Here is an 18421-nt window from a genome sequence, read left to right on the forward strand (position 1 = left end):
TGTAAATCTTTGAAACACCTTGACACAGCAGCTATGGGGGCAGATTCCTTGTGGATGTTGAAGGCTGAAATAGATGGATTATTTATTGTTAGGGGATCAAGGGTAACAAGGAAAGGGCAGAAAACTGGATGTGAGGAATGTCTCATTAGCCATGATTCTGTTGATGCCAAAGCAGGCTCAAGGGACCGAAAGGCTACTGTTGTTACTAAGTCTTAATGTTCTTATGGCCTTATAAGGAAAATTGGAAAACTAAAAGACCATTCAATCCAATGAGTATTTCCCAAATGCTCTGTAATATTGGCAACAACCTACTTTATCAAAATTCCATGTTTTATCCACCAAGGAACACCAAGGAATGGTTTTAAGAAATGTATTTTCCCAATTCTCATCCTGCAATAGAAGCATTGAATGCCAGAAAGCTGACACATGGAGACCAACAAACTAAAAAACCCTAAATTTATTTAATGAGCCCATTGCTTGAGATTTCATTTTTTTGAAATATATCTTGGAAAGCAAGTACAGAGGAACCTCGATTATCCGGCATTCAATTATCTGAGTATCGAATTATCCAGCAAGATTGCAATGTCCTGATGCTCAGCTAAACTGTGTAATCCAGCATTCGATTATCCAGAATTCAATTTAACTGAATGAAATACTGCCCGCCCATGTCCTCCGGATAGTTGAAGTTCACCTGTAGATGAAATGCTATTGGGAGTAGGTAGGAATGTGGACTTGAAGTCACAGTCACATCAGCCCTAATCTTGTTGAAGGGCTGATCAGACTCAATGGGGACCAATAGCCTACTCCTGCTCTGAACGTCAAGAAGAGTTCCACTTCCTTTTTCCATGCAGGCTTGAACTACTGTTTCTTCTCCAAAGCCTGTTCTAAAACAACCAATCTCTCATAGCTGTGGTCATCACTGAAATGGCCAGTTATCGTTAATCAGTCCCTTTAAAATAACCGAAGCAGCTGCACAACCCCTGTTCCTACTTCCAGTTTTCACAGGCAACATTTTAAACTGCCTCTCTGCCACCTCCACCCACAGCCAGCTTACACTCTACTGCCCAGCTCACCCAAGGCTCTGCATGGTGTCTGGTTTTAACTGGCTTCCATCTGCCTTGAAATCTGAGTACACAGCTGATTAAAAACCTGAAGTCTTAGTTTCTCTTTCATTTATGAAATGTCTTTTACGAAAAAGCTACATTTAATAAATCATTTACCAACCCGTCTGTGAGGATAAAACTCACACATGTTTCACCACTAGTCTTGCAAATTGCCATCAGTAACTAGTAAATCAACTTTGGGTGTGAATAATGCAGTAAAAACCTGAAAACTAATTGTGTTGTACAAATGCAGTGCAAAACATTGCAAGATTTTTTTTTTCAAATGTTTTAACTCTTTCAGATTAATCTTGCAAAATCAAGCATGTATATGATTGGTCAAAATGTCTCTTTTTCTACTGTAAAACATTTGTGATTCTTCAAAATAATGTTGGAATATTTACCTTGATAAGATGAAAACTGCTTATATTACCATGCATATTGCATTTAATGTATATCTAAAGAGAGTTGCTTTGCCGTATAGTGATGTATTTTTGAAAATTACTTGCACATTCCTATTTTGCCTTTAATTTATTTTAGGTCTTCCAGCCCTAGTTGTGGCAACATCTGTTGGATTTACCAAATCAAAGGGATATGGAACAGTGAACTAGTGAGTAGGCCATGGCACTCTTGCTTAATGATTTGTTTGGGAAATATATGCTCACCCTTTTACTGTCATTTCTATTACAAAGGGAATCATTACAGTCTTTCAGTTCACTAGGAGTTAAACTTGTTGTTAGTACTAGGCACAGACCGCTCCTACCTCTCATAAATTGCCAACCATAGGCTTGTGTTAATCATTCATTTGTCTAGCACCAGGCATGTTTTGAACTGCAGAGAGAAACTTCAGTCAAAGTTCAGTAACTTTTTCATTTAGCTTTTTTTCTTTACCTCTTGTGGTTTAATGCTTCATCATTTAATTACATAACTGTTTATGTTTGCTCTATTGAATGTTTAAAAACTAAAATCATTATTATAATACAACAATTATGATACTGTATCTGTTGTGGCGTACTATTGAAAAAAACACTTGTACAGGTTTCAGATATTTATTGTACACTTTGCTTAAGGGTGATAGTTGGCTTGTACTGGAAAGAAGACATGTACTACTCACTCAGAAAAATGCTCTGAAAATTGGTGATGGTGATCCATATGCAGTTTAAAAATGATTGGAAGTTCTCAAAAGCCACATCATATACCTAAAACTCATTACTAGTTACCTTCGTATTCTCTGTGCCACATATATATGTGCATTTATTTTAGAGAAAAAAAAAACTTACTGATAGGAAAGAAAGCCTTGGTTTTGTGGAGCACCTTTCCTGACCTCAAGACATCCTAAAGCACTTCACAGCCAATGAAGCCATTGTTGTAATGTGGGAATCTTACAGCAAGCTGCCATGTAGAGCAGTGTGAAGACTAGGGTGCTGATTTGCATTCTCAGGTCAAGTTGCACAGTGTTGGGAGAAATCTGGTCCACACAAACCCAAATTTTAAAATGGAGACCTACACTTCGTATTTTTGGTTGGGTGGGAAGTGCAAGCAGGCTGGATTGGCCAGTGCTGCTCCATGTAACCTCTGTATCCCCCTGGACTGTCTTCCATGTTCCCTCAGATCACTGTCACCCCATGTTATTTCCATGTGCCCCCAACCCCCATGTATTTTCCAGTGCCACTCTCCCTTTATGCACTACCCAATTCCATACAAGATCATTTTATTTTCCTTGGAACGTAGGTTGAGGAGTGGCCTATTCAGCACCTCGAGCCCGCACTACCATTCATCCACCTCACACTGTTATTCCACACTACCCTTAAACTCCTTGATGTCATTAGTATCTAGAAATTTATTAATCTCTATCTTGAACATACTCAATGACTGAGCTTGCATAACCCTCTGGGGATAGAGACTCTGTCCCCTCTGAATGAAGAAATTCCTCTTCACCGCAATCATTAAATGGTTTAAATTATAAGTCTGTTTCCTGATTTTTAAAAATTATTCATTCACAGGATGAGGGCATCATTGGCTAGGTAGCATTTATTGCCCATCAGGCTGTTAAGAGTCAACCTCATTGCTGTGGGTCTGGAGTCACATGTAAGCCAGATCAGGTAAGGATGGCAGCTTCCTTCCCTGAAGGACATTAGTAATCCAGATGGGTTTTTCCAACAATCAACGATGTATTCATGGTTATCACTAGACTCTTTAATTCCAGATGTTTACCAAATTTGGATTCCACTGTTTGCCATGGAAGGGTTCAAACCCATGTCCCCAGAACATATTCTGGGTCTCTGGATTAACAGTCCAGTAATAATACTACAAGGCCATTGCCTTCCCATAGCTTCTGTCTCCAACAGTCCCGAGAAACATCCTTTCTGTATCCGCACTGTCTAGCACTTCAAGAATTTTGTAAGTTTCAATGAGCTCACCTCACATTCTTTTAACCTGCAGAGAACCCAGGGCCAGTTTCATTTTGCTTTCTCTCAAGAAACAATTCCATGACTGCATGAAATCAATCTGGTGATTTTTTTTGCTGCATTTACTCAGTGGTGTACAAGGGAACCAAAGAGGCACCAATAATCCACATGTGGCTTTACAAAGGATCTATACTTTAAAAGCAAAACATATTACATTTGTACTCAAATCCTCTTGTGATAAAGACAGTCCTAGATGCTTGCTGCAGATGCATATTAACTTTCAGTGGAGAGAGAGCTCTCCCCATGTAATAAAAATCTTCAGATCATTGTTTCTAGGATGTGAATAAAAGTTGAAATAGTTGTAATCTTATTACCTTGTATCAGCAAACAATAAATTACATCAACATATTCATCCTCAAATGGATAGAACACATAATGTGCTGAAATCCAATTACACTTGAAATTCAGCCAAGCATCCACAATGGCCACAGCTGTCCAACCAATAGATTTGTTTCTGGGAAGATGCTCTTCTCTGTCACTTTCTCTCTCTGTCTTACACTCCTTTCACGTTCTCTCATTCTTGTGTTGAATGTCTAGAAGTTACTAATTAGTCCAGTGCTGGATGTATGCACCCTACCATTGGTATGTTTGCTGAAGTGGTTGGGTGGGATGCTTCGTTTTCATACACTCTTTCCATTATTTATGCTTCGCCTCCATCTTGATCTATCAAAGACGACACTCAGTAGCTGGCACCTTCATAGTTGCTTCATCTTCAGTGAGAGCATTGTTAAGGCAATGGGGATATGCGATTTTTCAAAGAGATTTTGAAGGCGTCCTCAAAGCATGCCTCTATCCCCTTGGTGTCTGCTCATTGTGACAAAGATTGGGGAAGAGAGCTAGTTTGGGAAGTCTTGTGTCAGGCATTCATATGATGTCGTCCACCCAACACAGCTGGTTGACTGTAACCAGTGCCTTGGCACTGGGGATGCTTTCCTGAGAGAGGGCATTGAAACTAGAGTGTACATCTGGCCAGTGGATTTGTGGGATTTTGCAGAATTATTGCTGGTGATGCTTCTCAATTTCAATGGAAAGTTCTTGTCTGTTGACGTAAGAAGAGCAGATAGTTAAATTTTCTTTGCAATGATGATTATTTTCAACTGGCAAAACCAAAAGTAAGAGATCATTAGATGCCTCACAAGTGTCAAAATCAATTCTAATTTTATTGGGCAAAGCCATGTAAATGATGAGTGAAAGATGGGAGGACAGGCTGATAGGGTTATTTGTAGTATTTTTTTTCACTGCATTCTGTTGCTTTCATTATTGGAAAAGCATTGTGTACGGTTAGACAACCCTTTATCCCAAATCCAAAAATCCGAAAAGCTTCGAAATCCAAAAGCTTTCTTGTGAAGTTTTTTTTTCTCATTAACAAAGTTGCTTGGCATGCAACAGTTAACCTAACTCCACACCCACTCGATGCATGTCACTCAGATGAGATGTGGGGGGGGGGGGTAGGTGTGGCCTAGCACTGGTAGGCCTCAGTTCTGTCTCAGGGCTCATAGTACTTGCAGTGAGTCTGCTTTTCAGTAAGAATTTTTTTACGTTTCACCGTCAAATTATCACTTATTCCGAAATTTGGAAAATTTCAAATTCTGAAAACCAGCTGGTACCAAGTGTTTCATATAAAGGATTGTGCACCTGTATACACAAAAAGTAGAAGCCAAAGATTTAGCATAAAGATAGCAGCTTAGGATGACAATGTGTAACTAGTAGAGTGCTATAGGAGTCAGTGCTGGAACCACAATTATTTAAAATATTTATTAATGACTTTATTGACAGAGTAAATGTATTATATCCAAGTTTGCAGATGACACTAAAATAGCTTAGGAGCCAAGTAGTGGCAATGTCATAAAAGGTCTTGAGGTATTTGGATAAGTTTAGTGAGTGTGTGAAAACCTGGCAGATGGAATTTAATATGGGAGACTGTGAAGTTGTACACTTCAGGAAGAATAGAAGAGCTTAGTGGGGAAAAGTGTAGAAAACTACAACACAAAGGGATTTGGATGTCCTAATGCATGAACCACACAAATATAAAACAAATTAACATCCAGGTACATCAGGTAATAAGGAAGGCAACTAGAATGTTGGCCTTTATTTCAAAGGGAATGGAATGTAAAAATAGGGATATCCTGTTAAAACTATACAAGGCACTAGCCAGATCAGAGTTGGAATAGTGTGAAAAATATATTGGTCCCTTTATCTAAGGAAAGATATACAGGTAATAAAGGCAGTCCACAGAAGGCTCACAAGGCTGATAGCAGTATAGAGGGATTTTATTTTGTGAAGAGAGGTTGGCTGGACTTGTTCTCGTTGGAGTTTAGGAGAATGAGAAGAGACCTTATTGAAACATATGTTTCTTAGGGTATTTGATGGGGTTGGTGCAGAGAGGTTGCTTCTCTTTGTGGGCAAATCTAGGACCCAGAGGCAGAGTTTCAGAGTGAGGGAATACCCATTTAAGTCAGAGATGAGGAGGAATTTCTACTTTCGGAAAGTAATGGATCTGTGGAATTTTTTTACTGCAGAGATCTGGATCATTAAGTATATCAGAGTCTGAGATTGGCAGAGTGTAAACCTGTAAGGGAATCAAGGCTTTTGGGAGTAAGACAAGAAAGTGGATTATGAGGTGAGCTGCAATTTCATTGAATGGCAGAGGAGACCTGATGAACCAAATAACTTATTCCTCTATTTCATAGTTTTCAATACACACAAGACTGGTTACTATAAGGGTCAACTTGCCTTAAAGAAGAGGTCCCAATGATGAATCACCATATTAAAAACATGCATGCGATATGATAAAGAATCTAATAAGGATATTTGAAGGTGTGAAAAGAAAATTACACCTTTTCAGAATGTTCCACATTCCCCAGCAGATTTTCCATTTTGGGCAAACTTGCAAACCTGGGTTGTGCTGCGTAAGGGATTCTGTGCTTTTCCAGCACCACCCTTTTTGACTCTAACTCTCCAACATCTGCAGCCCCCTCTTTCTGCTAAAACTCTGCACAGCCAGACAAATATGGTGTGCTGGAGAAAATGTGATTTTCACTTCATTTAAAATGGGGAACCCGACTTCAGCAGGGATCTTTAGAGTTTTTGCACATTAGCCTTTCCTGATCGGAACAAAGACTAGAGGATAATAGTGTGGGGGTCTGTAATGCAGAAGAAAATTGGATTTCTTCCCAGCAAAATATAGTTGGAAGTTCTTCCACATAGGAAATGCAATAGCATCCACTCTCAAATGAAAATTGAACCCTGAACGTGAATGAAAGTTTGATATAAATCTAAAGTTAAATACCGCGAATAGTTTGTTAGGGATCAAAAATTGACAAATATTGCCGCTACTAAAATTTCATATACAATCCTGATAATACGGTTCTACTCAACCTGTAGGGAGGCCAACAAGTCTGTCAACATTAGAAAACAGGACAGATAGGTTAGTGTTTTACTGATAACACAATATCATTTTGCCTAAGAAAAGCAATACCTATGCGGTTAGGCTTAACCCTGTCCACTCAACAAGGACAACATTTTGAGTGGCACAGTGCTAAATGTGAGCAATGGAAACATTGCTGTTCCCTCGACAGAACATGTGAGACACAAGTGCACAGGGCAAGCAATTGTGTATCTCCTTAATTAATCTAATTACAGGTTTGTGAACTGAACAGTGCAATTTCTGAGAAGAATGTATGGTTTACAGTGGACAACTTTAATGTAAGTTATGACATGGAGGGAAATTGAGACTGAATTAAGTTTGTGTTTGTGAGAGAGAGAGAGATGAGACAAAAAGCGTTAAACTCAGTGAATTCAAATCATTCCTAACAATTGAAAAAGCCTTAAAGAATGAAACTCCATATTTGAATTTTAATGTTAAGCATCAGAGTGGTTAATAGGGGCTAATTAATATTCAAAACAATTTTAGAAGGTCATTTAGACTTGACTTTCTGAAGTGAATCTTCTTTGGTGTTGTGCAAATATAGAAACTTCACGCTACTGAATTAATTTGGACTGTGAGATTAAGATGTTACAAAAGTAATGGAGAAACAGCGCAGAACAGATTGTAACTCTTGATTTCATAGGAAAATAGGAACAGGAGTAGGCAATTCAGCCCCTCAAGCATGCTCATCCATTCAATAGCATCATAGCTGACCTGTGGCCTAACTCAATATGCCTGCTTTTCACCTAAATTTCTTGATCTCCTTGCTTAATAACTGCTTAATGTCTCTAATCTCAGATTTAAATTTAACAACTGAACTAACATTGACTGTCGTTTGAGGAAGAGAGTTCTAAACCTGTACTGTTCTTTACATGTAGAATTGGTTTCTAACCATCTTTCCTGAATGGCCTGGCCCTAATTTTTAGACTTTGTTTCCTGATTCTAGAACTCTTCAAACAGTGGAAATACCTTGTCTACCCTGTCTTTCTATATTCATTTCCTCAAGTCCTTGATTAGATCATCCTTAAACTACTAAATTCTAGATATTAAAGGACTAACTTCCTGATCTCTTCTCATAAATTAACCCCTCAAGCCCAGCTGTCAGTCTTGTAATCCTATGTTGAGCTCCCTCCATGGCCGAAACATCCTTTCAGAGGTGTGGTGCCCTGACCTTCTCCCAGTACCCAAGATATAAAGGCCAGCATTCCGTTAGCCACCTTCAATATTTTCTGCACCTGTTAGTGGCATTTTAGGATCTATACACCTGAATTCCAAAGATTGTTGGACATCTGCTGTATTTAACTTTGTGTCTTCTAAAAAATACCCCAATCTATTCTATGTTGGCCCGAGAAAGATAACCTCATACTTGCATATTTTAAAATCCATCTCCCCAGCTTTACCCATTCACCTAGTCTATCATTATCCTGTTGTAATTTTATACTGTCACCAGCAAATGCTCCTCAATATTGGGTTGTCAGCAAATTTAGAGATTTGACTTTTTATGACCGTATTCGACATTATCACAGTCATTAATGAATATTTTAAAATTTTGAGGTCTCAGGACAGATCCCTGCAGATCAGGACAAATCATGTGCTGCCAAATTGAGTATTTAACAATTATTCTTACTCTGTTTTCAGCCACTCCACCAATTTCCTATCCGTGTTAGTAATTTGTCCTGAATTCTATGGCTTCCACCTTAGCTAACAGCCTTCTGGAAATCCAGATAAACCACACCCTATGTCTCACGTCTGTCCACCACCTTCATCACCTCTTCAAAACACTCTCTGTTCGGGTTTTCAGGCATAACCTACCCTCCAAGTCCATGCTGACTCGCCCTGACTCACTGAAGATTTTCAAGGTGATCAATTGCCTTATCCTTGATTCTAGATTCTAGCAATTTCCTCACTACAGACGTCAGACTAACTGGTCTGTAATTCCCTTGTTTCCCTCTGTCATCCTACTTAAAGAGCAGAGTGACGTGAGCAACTTTCTGCTTCAGGGAACTCTGAAAGATTATGATTAAGATGTTAGTAGTGTGTTCTCCTACCTCCTTTAACACCCGTGGACAGAAACCATCAGGTTCTGTAGATTTATTATTCTTTCAGTTCCATTAATTTCCGCATTTTATTTAGACCCTATCCCTGACTGTCTGTTCTTTTGTTTGGGACTTCTGACAAGCTAACCTCCTTTCCTGCTGCAACTACTGAAGCCAAATAATTGTTCAGCATTTCAGTCATTTCCCCATGGCCACTGACAGCATCTCCACTCTCGGCCTTCAATGGACCAGTAGTCCTCTTAACCATCCACTTTCCCTTTATATAACTATAAAATTTCTTCTTACTGTCTTTTATGTCCTTTGCAAGTTTCCTTTCATGGTCCTTTTTAGCTTTCTTACGAGCTGCTTTGTGGTTTTTTGTTGGACTTTGTATTTGTCCCATATGTAAGATCTATCCTGTTCTTTGCATTTTTGTAATGCCTTTCTTTTAATTTTATGCTGTCACTAACCTCCTTACATGTCCATGGCTTTGTTTGTTTGTTTGAGGTATCTTTGTTTGAGGTGGAGCTTTTTCTTCTCACAGGTACAAACTGCTTCTGAATAGCATTAAGCATTCCTTTGAACATTCTCCACTGTCTCTTAGTTGTTTTACTTATTAGCAGAGCTTCACAGTTTACTGTAGACAGTCTCTGACTCATCCTACAAAGGTTTGTCTTACACAAATTTAAAATTCTAGTAATTGATCTTTTCTTGTCTCTTACAAAAGCTACATGAAACATGATCTTGTTATGATCACTATTTGACAATTCCTCATAAACATGAATTAAATCAGGCCCATTGTTCATTACTTGATCCCATATTGCTTGTTGCCTTTTCTCATCCAAGACACATTGTTCTCATAAACTATCCCAGACACAGTCTAGAAATTCACAACCTTTCAGACTGATGCTTGTCATCTCTCCCAGTCTATGTTAAGATTAAAGTTTCCAATTACTACTCAGCCTTTGTTACATCGATGCCTAATTTCTGCATTTATACAATCTTGCACTTCTGAGCTACTGCTAGGTGGCCTATATATGAGCTGAAAAATGTGTTGCTGGAAAAGCGCAGCAGGTCAGGCAGCATCCAAGGAGCAGGGGAATCGACTTTTTGGGCATAAGCCCTTCTTCAGGCTTATGCCCGAAATGTCGTCCCCTGCTCCTTGAATGCTGCCTGTCCTGCTGCGCTTTTCCAGCAACACATTTTTCAGCTCTGATCTCCAGCATCTGCAGTCCTCACATTTTCCCTTTTGGCCTATATATGAGACCTATTGTGATTTTAGTTCCTTTATAGTTTCTCACTTCCACCCATAAGATCTCCGCTAGTGCTTTCCCCTCATTACATTCTCACCAGAGAAGAATTCTACATCTAATCATACATCTCTTCTAACTCAAATTTGTTTCATGATTAAAAAAATAACAATGCATCTATTAGCCTCTCCATTATTTTGACTCCCTTTGGACTCTGCAGTGCCTTATTATGGTTTGGCATTTCTGAGTATTGATTTCAGTCCTCTTCAATCTATTTAGCCATACAAATGGATTTACTGATCTATCAGTGTGAATGTGAAGCGCAATCTCAAACAATTAACTTGCAATGTCTTTCCTGAAACAAATGAATCCTGCTTTGAGCATTTTTATTGTTATTTTGCCATTCAGAGGTCAAGGCTCTTATATTGACTGGAGCATAAATTCTGAGAAAGGAGAGAAATTCTCCCACATTGCCTTGGGGATGTTTCTCTTTGAAACAGGATTTTGGCTAGGAATTCATCCTGATTGATGGGTGTGTCTTTGTGGTGGTTGGAAATGCTTCAGCAGTCAGAGCAGTTAAGTTTGCAATGCTGAAATAAGGGCTTCAGTGTTGATGCGGAGATCAGGGCAGTCTTCAAGCAATGTGACAGGAGAATACAGTCTGGTTGTAATGTAGAAGTGAAGGTAATTTCAAGAGGCAGGAGACAAATCAGTGTCGGAAGTGAAGAGGAATTGCAGCAGGAGAGCCTGGATGAATATGGATTTTTTTTTGATTGTCAGAGGGAAATCATGAGATGTTGATTACAGTAGAGTGGGTCCGATATTAGGGGTAGTGATCGGGTGAGGTCTGACGGTTGGAGAAAAGCTGGTGATCTTGGTGATCTCACCTGCCCCACAAGTAGTGCTTGAAAACGTTTCTCATATAACAGACCTTCCTTAGCTTCTCGGTTAGATTTAAAGTATATAAAATCTGAGCCATATAGACTGATTAAGTATTTAAATGATCAACCTGTGTCCTATGAGCAAGTTGGCTGCTTTCTGGGCTTACTTGCTTTCACACTGGAGGTGGCTGGTTTTGAAGATCATTTGTGTTCATTTTCAAGACTTTTAAGGTCTCTTCATTTCACCTGACCCAAACACATCCATTATTAAGGTTAGGATTTCCCTTTAGATTTCACAGATTTCAATTTGTTATTTGAAATAATTTATGTAGTTTGAACTTCAGAAAATATATGCCAATATTTTGTAAGTGTGTCATGGAACATGTCCATCAAACTATGGGTATGCCTCTTTATAACTCATGCAAATCCACTATGACATCATATTTTAAAAATTTCTAATTTTCAATCAAGAATGAAAGTCCAATTTATTACTAATTGACCCTATCATTCAATGTGTCTCCGAGTGCAATTCGCCTCTGACATTGGGAAGTTGTAGCAATTGGATCTGATTTAAATCGGATTTCAGACTGATTTATATACTTTCTCATAGGAACAGAGTAAAGAGTAAAAAGATAAAGGTTTATAAAATCGAATGAAGGAATTCTGCACATCCCATTTGTATTAGCTCATTGCTAGGGTGATTCAACCAGCCCTCTCGCTGCTATCATCTCCCCCTCTCTTTATCTACTTCAAACATCTTCTTTCAAATTTCCTTTAAAGAATGATGTTCTCTGACCCAGCAACTTCCTGTGACCAAAAAATGTCAGACCAGAAGTAGGCCATTCCGCTCATTGGGCCTTCTGCACCATTCAGTGACTGATCTGATAATCCTCATCTCTACTTTTCTGCCTTTTCCCCATGACACTTGATTCCTTTACTAATTAAACATCTGTTGTCTCCGTCTGGAAAATGCTAAATGACTCACTCTTGACAGCCCTCTGCAATAAAAAAAAGTCCACAAGTTAACTACTCACTGAAAGAAGTCATTCCTCCTCATGTTTGTCTTCATTGGATGACCCTTTGAGATTAGGCTCTCTGCTTCTAGATTCTCCCACAAGTGGAAGCACCCTTTCTACATCATCTCTATCAAGTCCTCTAGAATTTTGTGTGTCATAGAATCTTATGTGTTTCATTAAAACCACCTCTCATTCTTCTAAATTCCAGTAAATACAAGCCCAGTTTACTTAATCTCTCCTCATGAGACAGGCCATCCATAACCAGACATAGCCTGGTGAATCTTCTCTGGACTGCCTCAAATTCAGTATTTTTCCTTAGCTATGGCATCCAAAACTGTTCTTGGGGTGTAAAGGTGCTGTTAGGAAAACAGTTCCAGGATTAGTGTCGATTGCTTGGCTGATGTCCACTTCTGAGATGTTTCTGAATATTACGGCAAAGTCCAGTCACATGATTATAGCAGCCACATTTGGTCTGCTTAATATATTTTTAAATCCTTAACTGTCCACAGGGCAGATAAGAGTCAATCACGTTGCAGTGGATCTGGAGTCACATGTAGGCCAGACCAGTTTCCTTCCTTAAAGAACATAGACATGTATTACAATTGATGTTTACTTATATCTTCTGTTAAAAACCTGTACTAAACCTACCTAGCCTTTTCACAGTATCTCAAGTCTGTTCTTGTGCTATTTTTTCCTGCTCCTGGTGAATCCATGCAGTTTACTGTTAGTGTTTAATATTTTTCTTCAATAGAATGCTGAAAGCTATGTAGAGTAGCCTAACCAATGTTTTGTGTATGTTGATACAGATTATGTATCTTATATATAATTTATAAGATCCATTTTTTCCCATTGCTATATGTACCTGGATTTACATTGCAACTAACTCTTAATGAGAACTAAATATTAAGAAGGAATATTAACATAGCAACTATTATGGTTTAGAAATGTTTTTGCAACATTACGAGCCTGATTAAGCCATGTGTAAGCCCCAGGTCTGCGTACATTTTTTCGAAAATTCATAGAATGAGTGTGTCACTGGCAAGACCAACATTTATTCCCCATCCTGAACTTCCCCGCAGACAGATATGATCAATCACATTTCTGTAAGTCTGGAGCCACATGTCGGCCACACCTGGTACGGACAGCAGTTTCCTTCTTTAAAGGACATTAATGAATCAGATGGGTATTTTTGACAATTGACAATGGAATCATAGTTATCATTGGACTCTTAATTCCAGATTTCTATTGACTATCTGCCATGGCAGGATTCAAATCCAGGTCCCCAGATCATTACCAGAGATGCTGGATTAACAGTCCAGCAACAGGACCACTGGGCTATCATCTCCCATTTCTCATGATGAGATATTTCCATTATTACCCTTGTTCACAGTGTGATAATGTGGAGGTACTAGTGCAGGACTGGAGTAGACAAAGTTATCACACAACACCAGGTTATAGTCCAGCAGGTATTTCCAAATAAATCTGTTGGACTATAACGTGGTGTTGTGTGATTTTTACCCATTGATAATTAGACACCCAGCTTGCTTACTTTTTGGCCATGCCAGACATTTTGGTGAGAAATTTGATTTGTTTGTGTGCTTGATCTTTTGGACCAAATTGGAAAGGGAGGTAAAGAATGTTTAGAACTTGTCCCAATTTTCTGCTTGGCCAGGCATGTTTTTGCTTTTTAAAATCAGAATGCTGTTCTCAAATGAACAGACTCTGACATCTTCCAAATCATCCTGATTTAAAATAAGAAACCCTGTGTTGACACTGGCTTTCCTGTCTTATTGCTGTACGTGAACAGCCATAGATGTAAAAAGGTCTAGCTAGTGACCACGAAATTAAAATCAACACGTGCTGAAGAACTGAGCAAAACTCTGCATTTCTTAGCATGCTTAGATTTTTGCTGTCCATCAGCAATTGGCTGAAATGAAGATTGTCAGCACAGAGCAGAAACAATTTGCAAAGTTGTCGACTGCTCAGTTACAGAGGGTACCGATAGTGGTAATTATATTGGGCTTCTTTTTATAACAATTGTCTGTGGTGCCTAAAATTGGCAAGTGCTGAGGATTAGATACAGTCTGAAAAGGGTTAGGAAGTCAAATAGTGGAGATATTTCTGTGCTTTTTAAAAAAGTTCTTCTGCTTTGGGATCTTTATAGATAAGTTTTAACCATGCAGTCTCTGTGGCTGTGTTTGAGAATTCATGGAGTAGATTTGTTCCTTTTAAAAAATAAAATGGTCTAGAGTTTTGACCTCTTATTTATCACAGTTCAATACCATTTAGTGTCTAGAGCTAGTGGGCATAAATTTAAAAATAAAAAAAAATCCTGTAATTCATTAAGAATTATTTACATTTATCTTTTTTTAAAAAGAAGATATCTTCTAAGCATTTGCTAGTAATTTAATTTGCGGTTCCTTGAGCATCATGGAAACATTTATCCAGAACTATTTTCTGCCCTCCTCTATTAATGGTGCTTCCTACTATGTTGAACAGATGGATCTTGAAAGACTCTGCATCCTGATATTTATTCAGTGATCACTACTTAGAATTTCTCGGATCAATCCTGGACATCAGTTGCAATGTAGTCAAATAACAACATAACGCAGAAGGCTTACAGAATGAGATAGATGGATTTCAGAAAAAGTCAAACGGAGTTGGTCATAAGATTTACATGATTGAATGCAAGCAGAAGGGCTATTCTAGCAATGGGTGACCTTCAGCCCATATCTCCTCTACTTTCAGTAACTTCGGCACAGCCATCTTCCATTACTGACTCCTGCTGTCTGCCAAAACACAGAATTATTAATAAGATCTGAAGTTGTTCATGTTTTCCTCTCTTTAGAAGGTCAGTGAAAATAAATCAAAGGGCACACACTTTTAAAAAAAAAATCTTTCATCTGATGTCGATGACAGTGGCAAGGTCAGACTTCATAACATCATGGGCAAAATTGATGTCTGTTATTATTGTCTGTGATCAAAATGTCTTCATATGTGAGTTGTTTATATTTTCTTATCCTCAGAGTGATTTCTCAATTTAATTGATTTCAGCAGGAGCTTTTGTGAATTTTGAAGAAAGATTATTTAGTATCAAGGTAACATCTCTCACATGCCTCCGTTTCTTCATTGTAGCTGTATCAAATTCCTGGAGTTCCTTAACAACACTGCACTTGTCCCTGTGCCCCAATGACCACAGTGGTTCTAGGACAATTAGAGATGAGTAATAAATGCTGGCAGAGCTAGCAATGTCCATCCACATCCTATGAACTAATTGGAAAAAAAGCTATCACAATACACAAAGGTGAAGTAGAGATCAAAAGGAAAAATATACCAAGTTGTAATGATTTCAGTCTTTTATCATTTCTTAGCTGAATTGATTCTTTAGCAGGAGCAGACATATGGTAAATGTAGAGGTTTCCTGGCAAGTTGCAAAGTTTCTTGCAGTTTTTGAATTATTTAGAGGTTGACTCTCAGGTGAACATGAAATTCAAACAGGATAGAACCTTTTTCTTCTTGCAAGGTATAGTGGATTAAACTTGCTTGGTTGACTTGTAGTTGGTTCAGTGGCTTTACAAATGATGCTTCAGATAGTATCTCTCATGGTATTTCTGATTCTAACTGGCTTCTGCCACAGCTATTATGTATGTGACCTATTATGAGTACATAGTTTAGCTTCCAGCAAAGGTCAAGGTTGATCTTACACAACCAGTGTTGCAGCACTTCACACTTTGAGGTTTTGAGACAGTCAGGATCTTTGAAAATTAGTGACCCATTCATTTCAAATTGGCTGCATTTTTTGCCACCACAATGGCAACGGTGCACTCGTGCTTTTGTCATTGTGCCTGTGATAAAACTGCCAGCGATGCTGTGGGGAGCTGCTAACGTCACAGGTCAATGTATTAGGTGCCTGTCTATTGCTTTCCCACTTGCAAGCCCTCAGCTGCCTCACTTGCAGTCTTGTTCACCACCTTATTCAGCTCTCACATGCTGACCGGCTTATCGATTCTCTTATCGCCTTGCTGTGAATACTTGACCCATTATTGCCTCATCCATCGCCTTGTTAACTGCCCAAGTCAAGTGTGGGCAGTGAATGAAATAAAAACTGGAGCAATGGAACTGGCTTGCAAACTGGAGTCAAGATGGTGAGCAAGGGGGCGATTGTGAATGTTAGTGGACTGTATGGAGATTTCTTTGTTGATAATTGATGAGACTAGTTTTCAATTCCAAATTTTTGATTTAATTAACTAAATTTGCTGTTGTGGTGGAATTCTAGACTATTTATAGAGCATTAGGCTAGGCCTCTGTGTTACTTATGTGGTAACATTATCATAGAGCATACAGCGTGTAAACAGACCCTTTGGTCCCACCACTCCACACCAATCATGTTCCCACACTAAACTGGTCCCACCTGCCTACCTCCTAACCTTTCCTATTCATGAACTTATCGAAATGTCTTTTAAACGTTGCAAATGTACCTGCATCCATCACGTTCTATGACAGTTCATTCCACACATTAAAAAAAAGTAATGAAAAGGTTGCCCCCATGTTCTTTTTAAATCTTTCTCCTCTTATGTTAAAAATATGCACCCTAGTTTTGAACACACATCCCCCTCCACCCCACCTTCAGGAAAGATCCTTGTCATTCACCTTATCTATGCCCCTCATTTATTTTAAAAACCTCAATAAGGTCATCCCCCCAACCACCTCCGATCCAGTGAAAAAGTACTAGTCTTTGCTGTCCATTTTTATATCTCAAACCCTCTATTCCTGGCAACATCCTGGTAAACCTTTTCTGAACCCTCTCCAGTTTAATACTATCCTTCTTATAACAGGCAACCAGAACTGTACACAGTACTCCAGAACAAGCCTCACCAACATCCTGTAGAACCTCAATATGATGTCCCAACTCGTGTACTCAAAAGTCTGAGCAATAAAGGGAAGCATGCCAAATGCCGCCTTAGCCACCCTGTCTATCTATGATGCAAATTTCAAAGAATTATGAACTTGAATCCATAGTCTCTATTCTACATTATTACTACAGTCAAAGAGTTTTCCACCACAGTGTGAAGGAACTATACGTATCCATGTGTGATTAGCTCTGTGATATTTTGCACAGAATGGAGGGGTACTGATCAGAAGCACAGCTCTGGGTACACAATCATGACAATGGTGGCAACATTTTTTTGTTCCAGTACAGCAAGAGATGATTCATAATTACCCTTGCAGTGTCCTTCAGGAAAAGACATTGAGTTACGATGACTCTGCAGAACAGTCTGAAGTATAACGATAAGTTGGCTGATGTGCGTCAATTTAGTGCTGTTGACAGTTCACCCTTTTCAAAGGGACTTACCAAGTTCACAAGTATCTGTGATTTTCCGTAATCTAATTATGTCACAGAATTGTTCTAGCACAGAAGAGGGCCTTTCAGCCCATCATGTCTGCACCAACATTCTGACTGAGCATTTCTCTTAGTGCCTTTCTCCTTCCTGCTTTTCTGAAAGCTTCAACTGAACCTGCCTCCATCACAACCTCCATCAGTGTGTTCCAGATCCTAGCCACTTGCTGCCTGATAAATATGAAGAAGGTATTTGGTTGAGTATCAGGACTGCCAGTGTTGACGAAGATCTGTTGCCAGCCGTCTTAAAAGATGGTTTTTCCACTTAAACAACCTTTTACATTCTGCATACATTGGACATGATAGTTCTGACTCCTTAATTACTTTGAAGAGCAGTAAAGAGTCAACCTAATTGCTGTAGTTATAGAGTAGCGTGCATGTTTGACCAGTTCGGAATGGCAGATTTCCTTTTTTATTGGTTCATTAGTGAACCAGATGGTGTTTTTTTTTAAATGCTGATATGGTGGCTCAGTGGTTAGCACTGCTGATTCCAGCCTCAGGAGTTTGCACATTCACCCCACATCTGCGTGGATCTCACCCCACAGTCCAAAGCTACGTATGTTAGCTGAATTGCCCATCTTAAATTGCCCATAGTGACCAGGGATGTGTAGGTGAGGTGGACTGACCTTGAAAAATGCAGGGTTGCATGGATAGGGTAGGGATATGTGTCTGGTTGGGATGGTCTTTGGAAGGATGGTGTGGATTTGTTAGGCTGAATGACCTGCTTCCACACTGTAGGGATTCTTTGATTGATGAACTTTTATGGTCGCCATTAGTGAGGCTGGTTTTCAATTCCAAATTTTGTTCTAAGTAACTAAACATAAGTTCCACTGACTGCCATCATT

The 18421-nt window shown here is 39.0% G+C and overlaps 1 protein-coding gene across 9 annotated transcripts in view; it reads left to right on the plus strand.

Moving 5' to 3' along the window:
• adgrb1a (adhesion G protein-coupled receptor B1a) overlaps positions 1-18421 on the plus strand; it is a 585075-nt gene that overhangs the window by 457245 nt on the left and 109409 nt on the right. For all 9 annotated transcript variants that reach the window (XM_043687845.1, XM_043687847.1, XM_043687850.1 and 6 more), the window contains one exon: positions 1641-1710. In XM_043687845.1, the coding sequence (XP_043543780.1) occupies positions 1641-1710 (70 nt within the window). The remainder of the gene's footprint in view (positions 1-1640; positions 1711-18421) is intronic.

This window comes from Chiloscyllium plagiosum, chromosome 4 (genome assembly GCF_004010195.1).
Source record: "Chiloscyllium plagiosum isolate BGI_BamShark_2017 chromosome 4, ASM401019v2, whole genome shotgun sequence".
Lineage (NCBI taxonomy): Eukaryota > Metazoa > Chordata > Chondrichthyes > Orectolobiformes > Hemiscylliidae > Chiloscyllium > Chiloscyllium plagiosum.